We start from the raw sequence: 20,681 nt of genomic DNA, 5'->3' as shown, positions 1-20,681 counted from the left end.
GTATAATATATTATAACATTACTTCAACAATTTTTTCCGTGAAAGGAAACAGCTACACTACTCAAAATAAACCGATTATGTGATGTGTCAAGTTATCATTTGATACCTATAAATGAAGGTCGCTCTTATATTCTAGGTAGTTTGTTTAGAATTTCGAGCAAAGCTACACTGCGAAAGACTAGAGAGAAGGTAGTTATGGGAAATCGAACCCGCGACCCTCAAGCGCCCTAACCACCTGGCCATGCCGGGCCTAGTATGATTAGTATAGTGAGTGTAGGTCTAACAGAAGTGTCGTTATCACCGACTCGTGGTATTGCCTGGCTGTTGAAAGACAATTGTCATTAGGGTCTATTAACAGTAAAGCGGCGTAGGTGATTCAGTGGATAGAGGACTGGACTGCGTCCGAGGGTCCATTGCTCGTGGGCCGTTGTCGCAAAATCATGAGCCGTACGTGCGTTATAAGAGTGACGGTTAAATAACATTATTCGATTAGAACGGATCCATAATTAGCGTCGGGTACTGTTGACTAAGTGCTTCCCTATAGTCAACAGCTCAAAATTGTGAAGAGTTTTGCGAATATCCCTATCAAACAAACAAACAAACAGTGGAAATCACAAGGGAATACGTTTGCCAGTCATACAGATTTTAGTTGCTTGTCTATATTATAGAGCGAAAAAAATAAATAAACAGGCTTATAAAGTACAATAAATACCAGAATGTGTCCCAATTCGCCAATTCTTTAATAGTGGTCAAGAATTGACTACTGTATTATGCAAAGAACAAAACTCTTTATGGCAGTCGTCAGCCAGTCAGAAAACCACTTGTCTCAGATGCAAATAGTAAAGCTAGTCTTTAAAAAATGGCGCTTAAAGTGCAAATCATGAGCAGTGAATAAATGGAAGCATATGATGTTGTGTTATATATATATATGTGTGTGTGTGAGTATATATATAACTACAGTTAGTGTATAATTATATATATATATATTACAGTACATAAAATAATAATAAAATTACATTTTTAGAGATCTTATTAGGAACACCTGAATAAGTGTTGCTGTGAAATGTGGTTTGATACTGTAGACGAACCCCTTGATGAATGAAATATAGTTAAACAAGGCCCCCTTCGTCATCTTAACACAAGATTTAAGAACAACAAGGAAAATATTTGTCCATCTAGGCCGTGTCATCTGTTAAAAAAGAATATAAAAACTTAAAACTAGCCCTTATCATCCAAATATTTATTAAGCCTTCCCTTAAACTCCCTTAAGTCTACAGCATCCACAAAATCTTAAGATAACTCATTCCTTCAGACAGCCACCCTGAAGATAACCCATTCCATCAGACAGCCATCCTGTAACTCATTCCATCAGACAGCCACCCTGAAGATAACCCATTCCATTAGACAGCCACCCTGTTAGAAAAACAACACTTTCATAACTGAAAATGACTCCCATTTTGCCAAAGTATAAAGTTGTGTCCCCTAAACCTACCATTCTCATTATTACGTATGAAACCAATAAGATGGTGCATTAACACTACCCATTTCCTAAACAATTTTAAACATCCCAATAAGATCCCCCTCTAGCCCTTCTTTTATTTTTCAAGGGAAAACAGTTTCAAAAATCTTAACCTAGCCACATATGACAACCCTTCCATTCCAGGTATCATTCTAGTAGCCCTTCTTCGAACCTTTTCCAACAATTCAATGTCCTTTCTAAGGTAAGGAGCCCAAAACACAACACAAATTAGTAACCTATACAATGAAATTACAACCTCTTTATACTTGTATTCAATATTTCTGTAAATACAATCTGAAATCCTGTTTGTCCTGCCACTAGCAACAACACCTTTCTTGGGTGGTTTAAAAAACAGACCAATCAAAACACGAAGATATTTTTCTTTCATGACACTGTTAAGTTTATTCTCATCAAGATTGTACTTATGAATCCAATTATGATAACCCATTTGCATTTCCTTGCATTTATTACAATTAATTATAACATTAATCCAGTTTGACTGAACTCCATTTATAACAACTCTCTACTTTCTTCCATCCATCCACTCTTCTATCCAATTAACTAACTTATCCCACACACCTATAGCAATCATTTGTTAATAAGGCTTTTTACGTGATATCTTGTCAAACGCTTTTTGAAAATTCGGATACACCAAATACACATCATTACTCTACTCTACATAACCTTTCCAAAAAATGTCAAAAGCTTAGTGAGGCAAGAACTGTCCATAGTGAAAGCATGTTGACTATCCAACAAAATTTCAAACTTTGTTAAATCACTTCAAATCCTCTTTCACCAGACTTTCAAAAACGTTTCCCACGAGTGATGTAACGGAACAGTTTTTATCACCACCTTTGAAAAGTGGAGTAACATTAGCCAACATCCGATCTTCTGGCACCTGCCAGGGGTGGATTGGCCCGGCCAATATCACACGCTGCATACTGGCTAAACAATTACAACTTATAATTAATTTTTAAGAATGCATCAAATGCACCAGCCTACCGCAAATGGCTGTAATATCTAATCCTTAACCTCCTTCAAAATCCTTGGGGTCATAATATCTGGCAATGGCGTATCCAGGTCGGTGGCTTTGGTTTATCGCACCTACATATATAAATCAATAGCTCACAAACTATTAAGAAATGTAAGGGTAACTGCCTTTCCACAACTGGCTATAAACAGTAAAAGGCAGTAGAAGCTGAGACGTTGTGGGTGTAAGCACTCAGCTTCGTACCCTTTGATTTATTTTTTTATGATTTTCCATAACGGCTGACTAGATTGATATCGGCGTTTGGATTTTGTCTGATAGATGGGATATCCCCAACGCATTTGGGTGCTATTACCATAGACATTATCCGTTATGACAATAAGTTTACAACCTGGATCGATAACGGTAATGCGATATTGTATATATATATATATATATATATATACAAATATACTTGTATAACAGTAATCAAAACATATAAAAATATCCAAAATCATCATGAAAAATGCGTAACTAAAAATGAATTAGCATTTGGCATAATAAATAATACTAAATTAGCGCCATGTGGCATTTACTACCCTACTTTGCACCGCAATCATGAGCGATATACTACCAATGTGTTTAACGCCCGTTGATAGGCTGAACTGTCTTCGCTACACTAATCACCATAGACAACACATATAATCAGTACTCGCACAGTCACTGCGGTCAACGATGGCTATATCTCGTGTAATTAACATCTTGTGTCACTGCTTTTTCAAAACAGCAGTAATTATATATTTGCGCTAGTAATGGATGAGATTCAAATATTTTTGTATTGACTAAAACACTATTTTCTTTTAATTCTCCAAAGGCTGGTTTACAGCAGGTAAACGCGATAACACGGAAAATACGTCACTGTTGTCTGGTCCAAGAGCCTTATGATTCTTTAAACTTCCAAACGCTTTTTTAACAAGCGAAAAGTGGATCAATCCTATATTAATTGGGTGTTCTATAATAAAATGATCAAGTATTGCACAGAACCTTTTCTGTTTATATATGTATTCAACTCAGAATATACATAGCTTATAGTGATGCGTGTTTCCTACAATACAAGTTACTAACTTTCATGTGGTATGTTTGTACTTTTTCGCAAAAAGATCCAAGATGAAGACACGACATCTACTTACCATATTATTGAATCTCCCAATGAGCTATACAATCTGCTAGAAATACCACTAGATGTCGCCCTTTACGTAAAGGCAGGCCTAATCCAAACGGAAGTGGTGTCGCTTGGCCTGGATTTGTTACTGAAGGATATTCAGCAGCGCAAGAATACAATTTATCTCTGTATTATAGTGAAAACTAGAACGGTAAGTTGTTGCATAAGTCAAACTTATATAAAAAAATGTCGTTTGTGTCACTAACGCATGATCAACAACTGTTGGTGGTTGTAAGAAATATCATGACGAACCCTTCTTTATAATACCTTTGGGTTATTCATAGAAAACTGTGATGACTCCTATAATTTATGTTATGTCACGCGAACAACTTGCAAATAAAACTTATACTTTAAAATTTGATTCTGAAATTTTTGCCAGTTTCTGAATATGTCACTAATTAAAATAAAATTGTAATTGTCAACTATAGTATTTTACTGCCTCACTTACGTGTAGTAAGTTGTTTTACCAACACACTGATCTGATCTCGGCTTATTTATGGTGTTTTAAACAAATTTTTTAAAATCGATCAAAGAAGTTTGCAAAAATAGTTTTCCATTAAAGTTCTTACCGAAGAGCAGATAATGTGGTACAACTTTTATTGTATTTACTCGTCAATTTCAGAATTATTTCTCGTACAATCAAAGGCACAAACGCTTCAACATTTGGCCCTGTACCTATACTATAATTTTTCATTGAAGCTAGAACTTAAAGAGCATAGTGTCTCTGTTTAACATATCTTCTTGAAATATACCAGAAGAAACAGATTGTTGTATTTTGGAGTTTTGAGTTATGGCTTCAAACCACCTTTAACTTTATCTGATGCAGATATTTCATGATATATGTAATGTAGTAAAGTACAAAATTTAAATATATATATATACCATGTTGCTTATCGGAATATCCAAGGTTCGAGTCGTCATATATCTCTAAATACGCTTCATACTTTCAGTTGTGATAGCGTTTAGGGATAGCTAAGCCTGAACCTTAGGAGTCTCTGACCTAGCTGTCTAGCTCAATGGTTCCCAAACTATTTTACTCTGAGGCTCTCTTGATGTGAATAAAAAAGTTTGAGCCCCCCCCCCCCAACCTATAACCTTAGCATAGTGATTGAAAAACAATGCCGCTGTAAAAACAATAACATCTCCTTTCGACATACTGTATCAGTTAATTACTTCAACATCATTTTTATCGGCTTATTGTTTATTTAGAATTCAAATTAATTCAGCATCTTTGTTTTCGGCTCATTTTTGGCGGCCCCCAGGAGGGCCGCGCCCCCACTTTGAGAAACACTGATCTAACATATGTTTCGTATAAGAAGCCGTTCAGATAAAAATACCAATACAAGATTAAACGATAACATGGTGGTGGTGCACAGTTTCGTCTTTCATTTTCTGTGTATAATCCTAAAACTAAAACTAAACTTATTACATGTCCCCTGATTAACGTATATTGGAATTTTTCTATAACACATTTTCTATTTTTAAAATATGCAATAAATATGTTCCGTTAGAGGTAAAGAACCAAACAACGATCATTAGGTACAGGAAAATAAACTGCTTCTAATGCCCTCGTTTCTAATTATTCTTCTGCATAACGACCACTCTTAACTTTGCTGTAACCTTCATAAACTTGTTATTGCTTTCTAGGTTAAAAGGGGGCTTTTGTCGGGTGCCTCTCTACTAGAAAGATGGAAGGAGCTTGATCCTCGAGTTCTGGGGACTCATTATTGTAGCTCTTTGGAGTTTGGAGGAAGATTATTGGTGTTAGCCCAGATCCAAACTAACCATCCTGCTGACTTCATTCAGGTTAAAAAGATGTTGACCGATAATATAGGGGAAAGTGGACCTTTTTCTGACAGCATAGCAGGTAAATAGAAATATGCACTGAATAAAAATTCTTTTTGTATTTTACTTCAATTTTGTTTTCTCTAGGAGTGTCTAAACCAGTTTCGTTACGTATGCTTGGACGTAGACAAGAATAATTATTCATTAAAACCGAACTCTTAAAGTTTTTATTATATTTAGTCTACTTAACGAACCTGTAACATTTTGTTTTATCAAAATGATAACATATTCACAAGCATATAGATTCGCGACGTGAAAACATGCTAGTGAAATGTTTTAAGTATTGACTTAACTAAATATTTATATAAAAAATTATTGTCTTTGTAAGCATAATAATAATATAATTATGATGTTAATAAGAACTTAAGCTTGTTAAATAAGTTATATTATACGCTTATTTATTCTTGAGAGGTTATTCTCTTCCCCTCAGAAAATTGGCTTCACTTAGAAGAGAGTCTGAAAAAGCAGGACCTGCGAGGAGAGGTTAAGCTCTCAATGAACAGCTACAGCACGAGCGACACCCAATCCAACATAGAACTACCAGGAGATTTGCTTCGCCTGGTCAAAGACTTCCCATCAAAAGTCCGAGAAAACGGCATTGGTGATCCTATGATTATGACATTAGAACCACTGACCAGTATTGACTCATCGTTTCCTGATGTCCGGCAAGAGATGTAATTATTAATGCATAAATAGATAGACAAATAAATAGATGCCCATCGGTGGGAAACAAGTGTTGTTAGTAACCTCTTTCACATTAATATTAATGCCAAATCTGGGTCCTTCTTAATGTTTTGATAACCCTTATACCAAAAAATAAGAGAAAGTCCTTTGATAACTCGTAGTTTACAACTAGAATACTGGGCATTTGGGGCATTATTCCCTGAATACCTTAAAATAGAAACAAAAATCGTCGTCGAGTTAATTAGAATACTATGAATTAAAGACAAATTCTTGTTAGATCTTTAACTACTTCAACTTATGTTTCTTGTTAGATCTTTAACTACTTCAACTTATGTTTCTTGTTAGATCTTTAACTACTTCAACTTATGTTTCTTGTTAGATCTTTAACTACTTCAACTTATGTTTCTTGTTAGATCTTTAACTACTTCAATTTATGTTTCTTGTTAGATCTTTAACTACTTCAACTTATGTTTCTTGTTAGATCTTTAACTACTTCAATTTATGTTTCTTGTTAGATCTTTAACTACTTCAACTTATGTTTCTTGTTAGATTTTATAACTACTTCAACTTATGTTTGTTTTTATGAGAGAAACAACCTATTCTGTAAGTGAATACATAGAGAATTTAACTCATCTTAAGCCAACTCTTTGCTCACTATTGATGTTGCACGTAGTTTGAGAAGTGTTTTAACTCCCAGCTTTACTGACTTCTCTTTATAAATCATTCACTTCTTTGCTTTCGCTCATAAGTTCTTAGAATTACTAATGTAGTTTTGTCCCATTGATGGGGAGTTGCTTGAGTCGTTCTACAAATAAGGATATAAACTTGCTGGTTCGCCAGTTCTTCTAAAACATCGACCAATAGAAAAACAAAACAAAAAACAATTCGATAAGTTTTTCACTGCTGATTACCTCAATTCTTGTAGGAAAACCGAGGACTTGAAGCTGATTATCTCGATGTTTGATGATCTCAGATATACCAAATCTAATCTGAACAACTGGATTGTAAAGATTGATGAGCCAATTAGTGAGAACGAGGAGTATGCGGTACGTTGTGTTTAAACTAATCCTGACGTTTGAGTTATCCATTACTTTATTATAATATAGCAGAAAAGTATAATACGTTATAACGTTGTTGGCCCTGCATGGCCAAATGGTTAGGGGCGATCGACTCGCAATCTGAGGGTCGTGTGTTCGAATCCCTGTCCTACCAAACATGCGCGCCCTTTCAGCCGTGGGGGCGTTATAATTTATGGTCAATCCCACTATTCGTCGGTAAAATAGTAGCCCAAGAGTTAGCAGTGGGTGGTGATGACTAGCTGCCTTCCCTCTAGTCTTTCATTGCTAAATTATGGTTTGTTTGTTTGAAGTTAAGCACAAAGCTACACAATGGGCTATCTGTGCTTTGCCCACCACGGGCATCGAAACCCGATTTCTAGCGTTGTAAGTCCGCAGACATACCGCTGTGCCACTAGGGGCGATAAATTAGGGATGGCTAGCGCAGATAGCCCTCGTGTAGCTTTGCGCGAAATTTAAAAAATAAACAAACAAATATAACGTTGTTGTAAACACTACCGGCATTAAAGTTGAAATCCTATCCGTTACGTAGTCAAGCTCTAAAGTGAAATATCAATGTATTATACAGAGTGTTCATAATTTATATATACAAAAAAATGTTATACAGAATGGAAGGTATCTGAAGTAATTAGCATAAATTTGCACATTGCGACCAATAGTCGCGTGTTTTGTTTCCCAAAGTAACGCCTCCACATTTCATGTCCGGCGAACATTAACATATTATCACATGTTCGCCCCCCAGTGGCACAGCGGCATGTCTGCGGACTTACAACGCTAGAAATCGGATTTCGATATTCGTGGTGGGCAGAGCACAGATAGCCCTTGTGTGGCTTTGTACATAATTAAAAACAAACAAACAATCACATGTTCTTCTTTGCTTACATTCATAAGTTCTTAGAATTACTAATGTAATTTTCTCTCGTTGATGCCGTGGCTACTTAACTCGATCCAGTTTTTCTGGATGAATAGTAAGGTTAATTCAAAGTAAAAGTAATAATAATAAATAATTGGTGTTTAAAATTATATTGTGCATTTAATCCTTACCGTAATTCTGATTTGTAAATAACTTAAATAATTTATAATAATCACACGTCACTTACTTAGTCTAGTGCATGTCATAATAGTTATTACTTTTGCAATTTATGATACAAATAGCTCCTTGACAACTACTATGTCTGTTGTATCCCAGTCGGCTTGATGTGCCCTGGCACTGAGCAAAAGGACGAGCATGTTAGATGACGGAGAATCGAACCCGCGACCCTCAGATTGCAAGTCAATCGCCCTAATAAATCTACCAAGTAATGTATTTAATTGAATCTGATCTCCAGATTGCTGCACTTCTGGATCAACTGAACAATCTATTAGACGACTTCTACCAACTTATCTCAGAGACGACCTTGTACAACGTTCCAGACAGGAAGTTTCTGGAGAACACAATATACAGTTACAACATTGGCCTTCCTTTCCCAAACGCCACCTACCAGTTGGCATATCTTAGGCTAAAAGAACACATCAGTACGTAGATTTTTATATTCTTTAATCTAGAGATATCATAAAAAATATGCATATTATGTTTCTTAATTCTAACTTTGTATAACATTTATAAAATCATCAGTTTAACAGTACAAAAACAGATAAATCACATAAATTTCCTTGCCTCAGAAATAAATAGGCTAATATACCTTTTCTTAGGGCTTCTCAGATGACGTCTGGACTGAATAAGTTTTATTTGGAACATCCTCAAGGTATATTTTCTCAGGTGACCTCGACTGAGTAATTATTTTCTTGGAAATACTTCATGATTTCCAAACTACTGTCCAAACTTCGTAATGTTTTCTTGGAACGACTTCACAATATTATTTCTTTGAAATACTTCATGATTTCCAAACTAATGTCCAAACTTCGTAATGTTTTCTTGGAACGACTTCACAATATCTTTTTTTTTTTGAAATACTTCAAGATTTTCAAACTGATGTCCAAACTTCGTAATGTTTTCTTGAAACGACTTCACAGTATCTTTTCTTGAGATTTCTCAAACGACATCCAGGCTGAATAATGTGTCTTTGGAAGGACTTCACAATATCTTTTCTTGAGATTTCTCAAGCGACATCCAGACTGAATAATATATCTTTGGAACGACTTCACAATATCTTTTCTTGAGATTTCTGAAGCGACATCCAGGATGAATAACGTGTCTTTGGAACGACTTCACAATATATTTTCTTGAGATTTCTGAGCGACATCCAGGATGAATAACGTGTCTTTGGAACGACTTCACAATATATTTTCTTAGGGTTTGTCAAGTGACATCTAGATTGAACCTTTTTTTTTCAGAACAACCTCAATATATATTTTCTCAGGGCTTCTCTAGGTAATGTTTCCTTAGAACAACCTCAAGGTACCTCTCCTTAGCGATTTTTCGGGTGATACCTCGACTGAGTAATATTTTCTTGGAACGATTTCAAGGTATCTTTCCTTAGGGCTTCTCTGTTAACCCCAACTGAGTAATGTTTTTCGAATGACCTTAATATTATATAACCGATCCATAACTATGAGTAATCGCATTTTTTGTGAAAGTATTTCATATATACTTTTTTCAATGAATGTGCAATGATATTTTTCAGTTTTACGACTATCTGGAAGTTGTAAGTATCATGTTAAAATAAGTAGTTTCTTAACGTTTCGTAATCCGATTAGGAAAAAAAATAAAGTGAAAAATATAAAATTTCATAGAAAAGTAACAAGTATTAATATAGAAATAAAATGAAGATTAGCTGTAAAATTAGTCTTAATGTGTATGTGTGTTTTTAATAGATGTGAAATGTGAGGCTGCGTTTCGGGCACCGATAAAAACCCACCTTATGGCTGACGTTTTTGAAACTGTGGAGCACGGGACTGTGACAGGAGGACTAGAAGGTTGTAAAGACCTTTGTTTCGACGATGTCAAGTGTCGCTCTATCGGCTACGGGGAAAATCTACAGAAGTTTGATGAACAGATTGGTAACTGGGTTGAAGTAAAGAACTTGTAAGTAATTTTCACTGGATATAGCAGATATAGTGTTAAGCACAAAGCTACACAAAGAACTATCTTTACTATGCCCACGTGGGTATCGAATCTCGGTTTTTAGTGTGGTTGATATATTGTTAGCCATTCGTCTTCATTTTCACTCGGAAGTTCGTAGAATTAAATAAGAATACATTGTGAGAACTTTGAATGAGCGTGGCTCAAATATATTACTGAAACAAATACAAGCTTAAAATTAACGTGAATAATGACGTGTAAATGAAATATAAAAATTCCTGAAAAAAAAACAACAAAAGGGAATCCTCAACAGCCGCAGCACTAGAAATTTCATTTTGGCAAGATTAGAGTAAATTATCTATAAGACATTTTCCCCTTTTTATTAGCTATATTTTCGTGTGCCAGCAATACCAAGCGTGGGGTGCGCATATACCCAATTTGATTTTATTACTCATCAGGATTTCTACCAACCTACCCTCAAATTTGTATTCTTAATGGCAAGATTAAAGTAAATTAATCTACGAGACTTTGGGCGTGTTCAAATATATCAATCGAAAGGGTTTGACCTACTGAATCCAAGACTGTAATTAGATCTTAAATAGGTCAAGAGATGACGAAGTTATGAGCTAAAAGTTTGTACTTAAAAATATATATCAGAGCATTCTATGAACCGTCATGCCGCTGATAAAAAAAGGAGTTACTACCACATTATATATTATGACAGAACATAACAATTTTACAGTAATTGTATTTATGGATATAACGTGCGGCATCAAGAAGCTTAGCTTTTATGGTTTCGGGTATTTTCAATTTGTTTAATTATCTATAAAAAGCATAAGAAATCGTACAAAGCTTAAAAGGGGTGACGTCTCTGCTGATTTAAAAAAACAGTTGTTGATTTATGTGCATTGATATCATGTCAAATGTTTGTTCTTTTTTATCAAATATATCAGTTTTTTTTATATTAACAGATGCTGGGTATACTTCAGAAGTACAGTAACAACATCCTTAAAAGACAATTCTGAACTTATTTTTGGAGATCTATTTGTTTACGACCGTATATGTTACAGTTAGGACACCGATGCTCTATATCAGTGTCATTGTTCTACAGATTTTGTAGGTTTGAATTTGTTTCTTTGTATCTTTTTACATGAAGACTGATCTCTTGAACTAAACACTTTAAATTTACGTATTATATTTTTGAATTTTTAATAGATATATATATTGTCAGACACTGTTATCAGTTAACTTTAACATAGCTTTTAAAGTAAGCGGTTAGGCCTAATTCGTGTACTGATCTATGTACTCCTACAATGTTTTCTCATAAATAAAGAAAAACTTTCTCTGTTGTTCTTTTCAATGATTTGTTGTTTTTAATATACTCCATTTCCGCGTTTTATAAAAATAGGCACATTTACTGGTTTGGTTTGGTTTATTTTGAATTACGCAAAGCTACACGAGGACTATCTGCGCTACCCGTTCCCAATTTAGCAGTGAAAGACTAGAGGGAAGGCAACTAGTCATCACCACCCACCGCCAACTCTTTTATCAACGAATGGTGGGATTGACCGTCACATTATAACTCCCCCACGGCTGAAAGGTTGAGCATGTTTGGTGGGATGGGCACATTTGCTGTTGACATGAATCGAGATTCAATTATTTGAATTATTTTGGAGCTGAAATATTACTCACAGACTTACTGGATAACTAAAACAAAACAAATTGTTCTTAAATCCGTAAGACAATATTGCTGAAGTTTTATTTTTTACACTAATTCAAATCGTAATATAATAAAAAAACACAATCCATATTTTCCTCTGTCTCCGTAATTTAAAGTTTGAAGTGCTAAAAATAACCTCGTACTTCTAACTAAGCCTACCACTAACAACATCTGAATACTAAAATAGAAATTCGCAAACTTCAACACTAAATCACTTTTCACAGTTTTAGTAATTAGCTCATATATAACTATTGCTTAATTTTGAATTCTAACCAGATCTTGTTCTAACATACATTCACGCTAATATTTCACATTAATTCGCTCATAAAGCCAAATTTTACAGTTCTGTCGTAGTTTCTATAACAAACTATACTGCACTAGTTCTGTAGTGGTTAGATATTAATTCTGTGGTGTTTAGCTCATTAGCTATATAGTGTTTAGTTCATTAGCTATATAGAATTTAGTTCATCGAAATAATATTGAAGGTCATTAATACCTTTTAGAAACGATGACTAAGTTCAGTATTCTAGTATTGAAGACCATAAAAAACAGTTAAAATCCTGATGTAGTATGTGCTAGCTTTATGCAGACTCCTTGTTCTCTAACATACACTAATACGAAACAATCACATTTTATCTTCTATGGTAATATCTATGAACAGCCTGACAGAGTAGCGACGAAGTGTGGCTTGCATCTATTCTAGAAATTTTTTTTTCTGCTTTCACGAGATATGTTGATGACACTTTTAAAATTTCTTGAATACGTGAACAAGCTGAAAACTTTCTGACTAATTTAAAACAACTTAATAACATTAAATGTACTGCTTGTTATGAGAAAAATAATAGTTTGCCGTTTTTGGATATCTGTATTTCAAATTAGTATGTGTGTTCACTATATCGTCTTTTCCTAAACCTACTTTTATAGGACTTATACTCTCATATTGATAACTTTATACCTTTGATTTACAATGAAAACCTGACTTTATACCTTTGATTTACAATGAAAACCTGACTTTATACCTTTGATTTACAATGAAAACCCGTTTAAAATATTAGTTAGTCGTTCTCATAAATAACTGAGTAATAATGTGCCGTTTCACACTCAGTTGAGGAACATTAAAGAATGCTTTTATAAAAATCCTTTCACTATAACTTTTTGTGAAAAGGTTATTTACATCACCTTGGCAACAATGAATGATCGACCACTCTTCTTACAGTTTACGGGAAAACAGTCATATAACATAAACAATGAAATTAAGCAATAATTAATAGCAATTATCCACACGTACAATTTTAACTACATCTTTAAAACACAGAATAAACTAAGAACTATGTTCCCTTAAGGACTAAGTTGAATTTACGCAGATCACTGTAGTATATCTCTGCGCATGCCCAAGTTGCAGACTTGAATTTATTGGTTCTACCACCAAGAGGCTTTAGCAGAGAGAGATACAGAGAACACCAGAGGTTAAAAATTTTATATTCCACTAGCATCGGTAAACACACATTGAAGTGTGGTGATATTCAACCATATAAATAGCACTTCAAAATGAGTTTACAAACCAGTAATGAAAGTTATCTACACACATTGGAATGTGGTGATATTCAACCATATAAATAGCACTTCAAAATGAGTTTACAAACCAGTAATGAAAGTTATCTACACACATTGGAGTGTGGTGATATTCAACCATACAAAGAGCACTTCAAAATGAGTTTACAGACCAATAATGAAGGTTATTTACACACACTGGAGTGTGATGATATTCAACCATACAAAGAGCACTTCAAAATGAGTTTACAAACCAGTAATGAAAGTTATATACACACATTAGAATGTGGTGATATTCAACCATACAAAGAGCACTTCAAAATGATTTTACAGACCAATAATGAAAGTTATCTACGCACATTGGAAAGCATCGCCCTTCAACTCTGAAAACTAGCGTTCACTAACAGAGAACAGGTTCTACCTCTTAAACATAAACTCTATTTAGTTTATCGAAACTTCAAAACATGATTTACGTATGTATAATTGTGACGTACACACAAACTTCAATTAAATAATAAGTGGGTAGTATCCAACATATTTTTTTTTAAATTACATGAATATCAATTTCAAAATAACTTGTACATCATCGATTATCGACATAACACGTGCAGTTTTACGTGCGTGTACACACATCTAACAAAGATGCACCACGAACAGAAACGAACCCTATGATAAAAAGCAAGTCCCCTAAGAAACTCCTGGCAACACCCATGTTTCCTGTGTTCCTAGACTTAAAAAACTTCAGAGCTTGATTTTCTCAGATAATGTTCACACCACAGCTTGCTGATTGCTTCGATACCTGTAGATATTTTGAGCTGTCTCTGAGCAAGTTTAGTGGATTCCAACTGAGCATATACAACGTATCTCAGAAATACTTCAAGTCTGCCCTCATAATTCGATGTGATTTTTTTTTGTTTTATGTTCGTTAGTTTTTGTTAAACACAAAGCTACACAGTGGGCTATCTGTGTTCTGTCTACCGCGGGTATTGAAATCCGATTCGTAGCATTATAAACCCTCGTACTTGCAGCTGAAACCACCGGGAACCATTTTTTCCATTAATAGCTTGGCTGAATTTATCATTATCTGGAAATCAATGAGTCTCTTCTGGTGGTAGTAATGAGTAAAGCTTTTCATGTTTCCACAATATTTTATGTCTTTCACCTTCATCTTACTATTGAGTTTAGCCCATAACATCTTGTTATGAGATATGTTAAAATGACAAGACACAGATTTTTTATCCAGTCGTCATGTACTCATATCAGTATGTACGTTTATACATCTATATCTTCCTTTATCAATTTACAGAAACTCGCCTTCAAGAGGTTTGGTTTGTTTTGAATTTCGCGCAAAGCCACACCAGGACTATCTGCGTTAGCAGTCCCTAATTTAGCAGTGTAGACTAGAGGGAAGGCAGCTAGTCATCACCACCCACCGCCAACTCTTGGGCTACAGTTTTACCAACGAATAGTGGGACTGACCGTCACACTATAACGCCCCCACGGCTGAAAGGGCGAGCATGTTTGGTGTGAGGGGGATTCGAACCCGCGACCTTCAGATTGCGAGTCGAGTGCCCTAACCACCTGGCCATGCCGGACCCGCCTTCGAGAGAGGAGCTAATGGGTGGAAACCTCAGTGGTTGACGAATCGGTGTAGTTTTGTTTTGTAATCGCTTTAAACTTTATCCTTCCCCGGATATATAAATTTATATTGCAACATAACATGGAGAGTACACTGATTTTTTTACAACATTATGCATCGCCATATTTTAGGGGGGGGGAGTGTCATTAAGTCTACGAATGACAACTGAAAAAGGAACAAATGTTTTCCTTGGATGGAACCATTATCCAGTTTCGTATACCGATAGTGCCGCACTTATTACCAACTTAAAAAGGTTCTTTGTTCATTTGAGAATTTTCATGCAAAGCTACATAAAGCCTGTCTGCATATAACCATCCCTAATTGATTAAAATGAAAAACTTGAGGGAAAGCAGCTAAACAATAATACGCACAGCCAACTCTTGGGATACTCCTGTCTATCCGTATAATAGGATTTAACAGTCACGCTTATAGCACACCCATTTTATCGGCATTTGGACGCGAATCATAAACCCTTGGATTTAAAATTCAGGCAAGCTAACCATTAGGCCATAGGTGGCCCGATTTAGAAATATTTTGTGCTATCGGGTTATAAGAAGAAAATTTTATATTGTTATATTAATATAGTAACTGATACTCTTTTTATGTAACAGACAAAACTGACTAATTTTAGATAATAATTCCTCTGAGTAGTACATCGTTTGTATGCTAATACACCGCTAAAATGTAACAATAATACTTGTATGTATATCATCGCTGTGTTGAAATCAATAAAACCAAAGTTTTGTATTGCTGTCTAAGCTACTTTATTCCAAATTCTAAGTCGTTTAATGTAGCCATAAAACCTACAGCTTGTAACGGATTTAATTAATACTCTCTCTTTAAGTGTTTCAAGCTCTGATCTTGTACTACACTGTAGATGAAGAAGGCTGAGTTATAATGGTTAATAATTACATTCCACATTAAGGTAATGGTGGCGCATGTGGGATTAAAATATTTGTTTAAGTAGGCCTAAAGTTTACATCGCATTTTGTGGAAGCAGTATTTGTTTGTTTGTTTTTGTTTTTGAATTTCGCGCAAACCTGCACGAGGGCTATCTGCGTTAGCCGTCCCTAATTTAGCAGTGTAAGACTAGAGGGAAGGCAGCTAGTCAACACCACCCACCGCCAACTCGTGGGCTACTCTTATACCAACGAATAGTGGGATTGACCGTCACATGATAACGCCCCCACGGCTGAAAAGGCGAGCATGTTTGGTGGGACGGGGATTCGAACTCGCGACCCGCAGATTGCGAGTCGAGCTCCCTAACCACCTGGCCATGCCGGGCCACCAGTATTTGAAAAAAAAATTTAAGTATTTTTCTTTGTTTTTACGCATAACCGTTAATAATGATTTTTAGGTTCAGTACTGAAGCAGACAATAACTCTCCATTTTATAATACTTAACCACAAACTACTGCTTTCACAATTTAGTCTCAATGTCACAATCTTGGAAATTCGACGCGTGTGTGTAGCGAAAGTTAATCGTTCAAAGTCAGAAAAACAAACGCTTCTTGGGAAAATATCATGTGGTCCTGGAAAGCTGCTTGCCCTAAGTCATATCACACGGATTTCCTGTTGATAATAGTAACAAGGTATGTGATACGTATTAATTCACGAAGGCCGTCAGTAATACAGTACTTCGGTAACACTATGTCAATTGCTTTCTCTACTTTGATGTAATTGGTTACTTGAAATATTTTAATTGACCTATTAGTTTATATCAGTGCCCTCTGGTGGATTTTATTTTTCTTGTCCAACAAAAAAAGATTGCATAGTTGTTTGTAGTCAACGCTGCTTTTTCGGATAGAGATTGACTAGCAGTGTGTCCAGGTAACATAAAATATTTTCAACTGCTTATCTTTCTTGCAATACATTTTGTGAAATTTATATATGTATTTATAAGGAATTATTTTTCTCAGTGAAGAGACATATATATAGAACAATTGTTTTATGTGGATGAAAATAGATAATAAAGTAAATATATAAAGCGCGTTAGCCAAACAGAAATCGCTCCTATACACTAGATAGATAGATAGATAATGGGTTTGTACGTGGTACCCGTCTTGTCTTTAACTGGCTGATTACAAAAATAAAATATATATTTCTTTATTTCTCTAAACTACAAATCTTAACTAACTAGAATTATTTATATGAATTAAAATTATTATATGATATCTGGGACAGATTCGTTGTTTATCTGTTTTGAAGACACTGGGAAGCTTTAAATTTATTTCAGTAGGAAGCTGTGATTACTTTAAGATTGCATGTTTAGGTTTTTAGCCACTAAATTATCACAATTTATTTTCAAATAAATATGAAGCTATGAAAATAATATTACAAAATCTTTGGGTTTTCTATAGTGGAAATATACTGACTTTGCATATTTCTATTGATGCCTAGTCTATGAACGAAAACGTGGCAGTTACATCAGTAGAAATATATATCATAACATTCAATCAGTTCGACAGTAGTGACTTTCAACAATGACGTTTGGGGGGGGGGGGTTTCGTTTGACTCTTCTTAAAGATTTAAAAAATTATACTAATATTTTAAAACTAATAATGTGATTTTTTTAATCCGCTAGGGAGAATGAAAATTGGTGGACTAGAGTGATATTTGGGGGTGCACGACCCACACCAGCACCTCCCCCTAGCATCGGCGTTTGATATCACGTCGTTTGTTCGCACTTCAAGAAAATAAAATAAACTTGCTACTCAAAACGTTTCGTAACAACAGTACAGAGTCTCTTAATCATAGATTTACCAAATTACCTTACGTAGTTGAATAAGATTTCATCGAAGTTTACAGTTCTATTTCCAAATTATTTACCAATACAGTATCGACAAAAGTGCTTACCATAACATATTTACCGAATTACCATACCAAAACTTACATTATTACCACTAACTCTGATATATTATCAGTATTATACTGAAATTCACATTGTTAGCCCTAATTTACTTACGGTATTGAAACAAGTGTTAGCCCTAATATATTACCAGTATTGTACCAAAACTCACATTGTTAGCAACATTGAAGTACTAACTCTGATTTATTTACCAGTTCTTTATTGGTATAACACATAAACTTTGAGTTTCTGTCTTAACTACGGGTGAACTGAGAAGGGTTTTTCCTTCTTAAGTTAAAATTATAATTTAAAAAATTAGCCACGGAAAAATGTCAGGGAAAAACACAAACTGATTTACACAAATACTGTAATACTGTCAGAGAAAGAAACGGCATTGATTTTTCATTATTATTAATACTTGTATTGAATGAAAATAGAAAATTAAATACTTTGAGGCAGAAACAACAGAAACTTTAATCTTTAGTAATCTTTACACTAATCTTCTCGTTAATAAAATTTAAAAGTCTTTTGTCAAAAATTTCAAAATGTTTTAAGAATTCTGATAAATTAATGTTTTGTGTTAGCAAACACATATGTTTTTGTGAAAACTTTACATAAAAATTATCTTTGTTGCAAAATTAACGAATTCTATTACAAGCTATATATTGCTTACTTGGTAACTCTTTTGTAAAATTCGGCCAATATGTCTTTCAGTAGATATAGGAAGTACCTACCGGTTGTAGCTTCAGCCTATAAGTCGCAGATTTATGATTATTTCAACTCGAAATTTAATTCCTAATAAATCTTAGTAAGAAGGACTATGACGAGTCCTTGCACATTAAGGTAGGTATATATTGAGGATATTATTTAACCGAATTACAAAGTTACCTCGACACTGCGAAGCGCTTTTTTTCCACCAGAACTCGCGCTTGAAAAAACTTCATTTACCTGGTTTAAGATATAAGCCTAGTTAAACAAACGTTCAAGTTCACAATTTCCAATAAAAAAAAGACACTTTTAATTTTGGAGTTATAGATTTTAAAATTTCCTATTATAAATATTCCAAAAAAGTTATGTTACAATATTTATTATTCACAGCCTATTAGAGACGATTGAATTTGTTTTACATTACAAGGTTTCGTGGATGGAGTTCACAAACTCATCCATTTTTCAAAAACGAGGTTTCTACCATTGCATTTTGATCACTATATTTGATTAATTTTAAGTTAAATCCAACAATATTTTTGCTACCGATTATTGGATTAATCACTACAGAATATCAAGCCCTTTGTGGCTTTGCTTTAAAAACAAACACGTTTATTTATTTAAACTAATATTCCAGAATGAAAACTAACTTTATATATAAAATTATCATAAGAATTGTTTTTATTTATTTTTTAAATTATACGTTTGTATTGTTTTTGGCTGGAGGAGTTTTAACGAAACGTTATGGACTCATATCTTAATGTCTACGATTTTCTTTTAAAAGTTTAAAAAAAGCGATCTTGGCGATATAAAACGCCAGTTTGACTAGATTAGGGTTAGTTATTGAATGGTTATTGAGTTAGCAAGTGTGTTAATCAATTTGCCTGTTACTTAGTCAGTTAATTCAAACTGTTAAATTTTGAATTAATGTTTCAACGTAGCATTAGAATGCAGGAGAAATTAGCAAGTGCGTGACTGTTTAGCGTTATTTATGAAATTAGGCCTATCATTAGTTTGTGAAACTTGTAAACATAGAGTTTGTACTCGAAATTATAAAAAACGCTTTCATGACCATTAAGTGGCCTGGGCTTAACACTGTTTTTTTACCCAATAGCCCAAAATAATCTGCCCAACACTAGAAACCGTTAAAATAATGTAATAATACTTGTAGCTTGTAAGTGACTAACACTTCGTTATGATAATTTTATTTTTGTTTATACCCACGCCTGTTTTAGATTCAGATGAGTTTGGACATACATAAAGTACTATATTTATAAATATAAATTATGATTTTATTCATCTTAAATTCATTTTTCAGAATAACTTCTGCAGAATAGACACAACATGGCAATTATACAAATGCTATACGTATTGCCTATGTTACTGGGAAGAACCTTTGACGCCAGAAATGACAGAGTCGGCGTGGACTTGTTTCCAAATGACGTCGTAAAAAATCACGAGGTATGTTATTATAAATTAAGGTTTTATATTATTCTATGCAGCGGTTTAGTTTATACTTATCTTTATTAAATGAACTCTAATATTCGGAATTCTTATATGTATAATTGTCAAATATGATCGCTAATTTATCGTTATTATCTTCTTTTTTAAGATTCGTTTTATAAGCAAACTTTCGAATAAAGTCATTAGGCACTCACACCAACCCCTCGAAATTTTACTATAAAAACAGTGGTACAGTAAGAGAGACTAAAGTACAGAAAATTAAAATAAAATAGATTAATTCACGTATCAAACTGAACTAACTAACAATTAGCACACAACAATAACATTAATAATTGTGTAAATTTCATTAAGAAAAAAAAAGATATTTGATTCTCATATTTTTTTTTTGTATCGTTGATTAATTTGACAGTTTGTTTGTTT

The 20,681-nt window shown here is 34.2% G+C and overlaps 2 protein-coding genes across 2 annotated transcripts in view; both read left to right on the top strand.

Moving 5' to 3' along the window:
* LOC111085766 overlaps positions 1 to 11,684 on the top strand; it is a 14,931-nt gene extending 3,247 nt beyond the window's left edge. The window contains exons 3-9 of the mRNA XM_022385929.1: positions 3,647 to 3,859; positions 5,356 to 5,575; positions 5,984 to 6,227; positions 7,163 to 7,283; positions 8,642 to 8,828; positions 10,128 to 10,338; positions 11,307 to 11,684. Of these exons, the coding sequence (XP_022241637.1) occupies positions 3,647 to 3,859; positions 5,356 to 5,575; positions 5,984 to 6,227; positions 7,163 to 7,283; positions 8,642 to 8,828; positions 10,128 to 10,338; positions 11,307 to 11,409 (1,299 nt within the window). The 3' untranslated portion in view covers positions 11,410 to 11,684. The remainder of the gene's footprint in view (positions 1 to 3,646; positions 3,860 to 5,355; positions 5,576 to 5,983; positions 6,228 to 7,162; positions 7,284 to 8,641; positions 8,829 to 10,127; positions 10,339 to 11,306) is intronic.
* A 5,235-nt stretch (positions 11,685 to 16,919) lies between these two features.
* Positions 16,920 to 20,681, top strand: part of LOC106459424 — a 10,812-nt gene continuing 7,050 nt past the window's right edge. The window contains exons 1-2 of the mRNA XM_022385916.1: positions 16,920 to 17,074; positions 20,116 to 20,258. Coding sequence (XP_022241624.1) covers positions 20,142 to 20,258 — 117 coding nt within the window. The 5' untranslated portion in view covers positions 16,920 to 17,074; positions 20,116 to 20,141. The remainder of the gene's footprint in view (positions 17,075 to 20,115; positions 20,259 to 20,681) is intronic.

This window comes from Limulus polyphemus, unplaced genomic scaffold, assembly GCF_000517525.1.
Source record: "Limulus polyphemus unplaced genomic scaffold, Limulus_polyphemus-2.1.2 Scaffold606, whole genome shotgun sequence".
NCBI classification, from domain to species: domain Eukaryota; kingdom Metazoa; phylum Arthropoda; class Merostomata; order Xiphosura; family Limulidae; genus Limulus; species Limulus polyphemus.
Note: the sequence above shows the minus strand (reverse complement) of the source record. Positions and strands in the feature narration are given on the sequence as shown.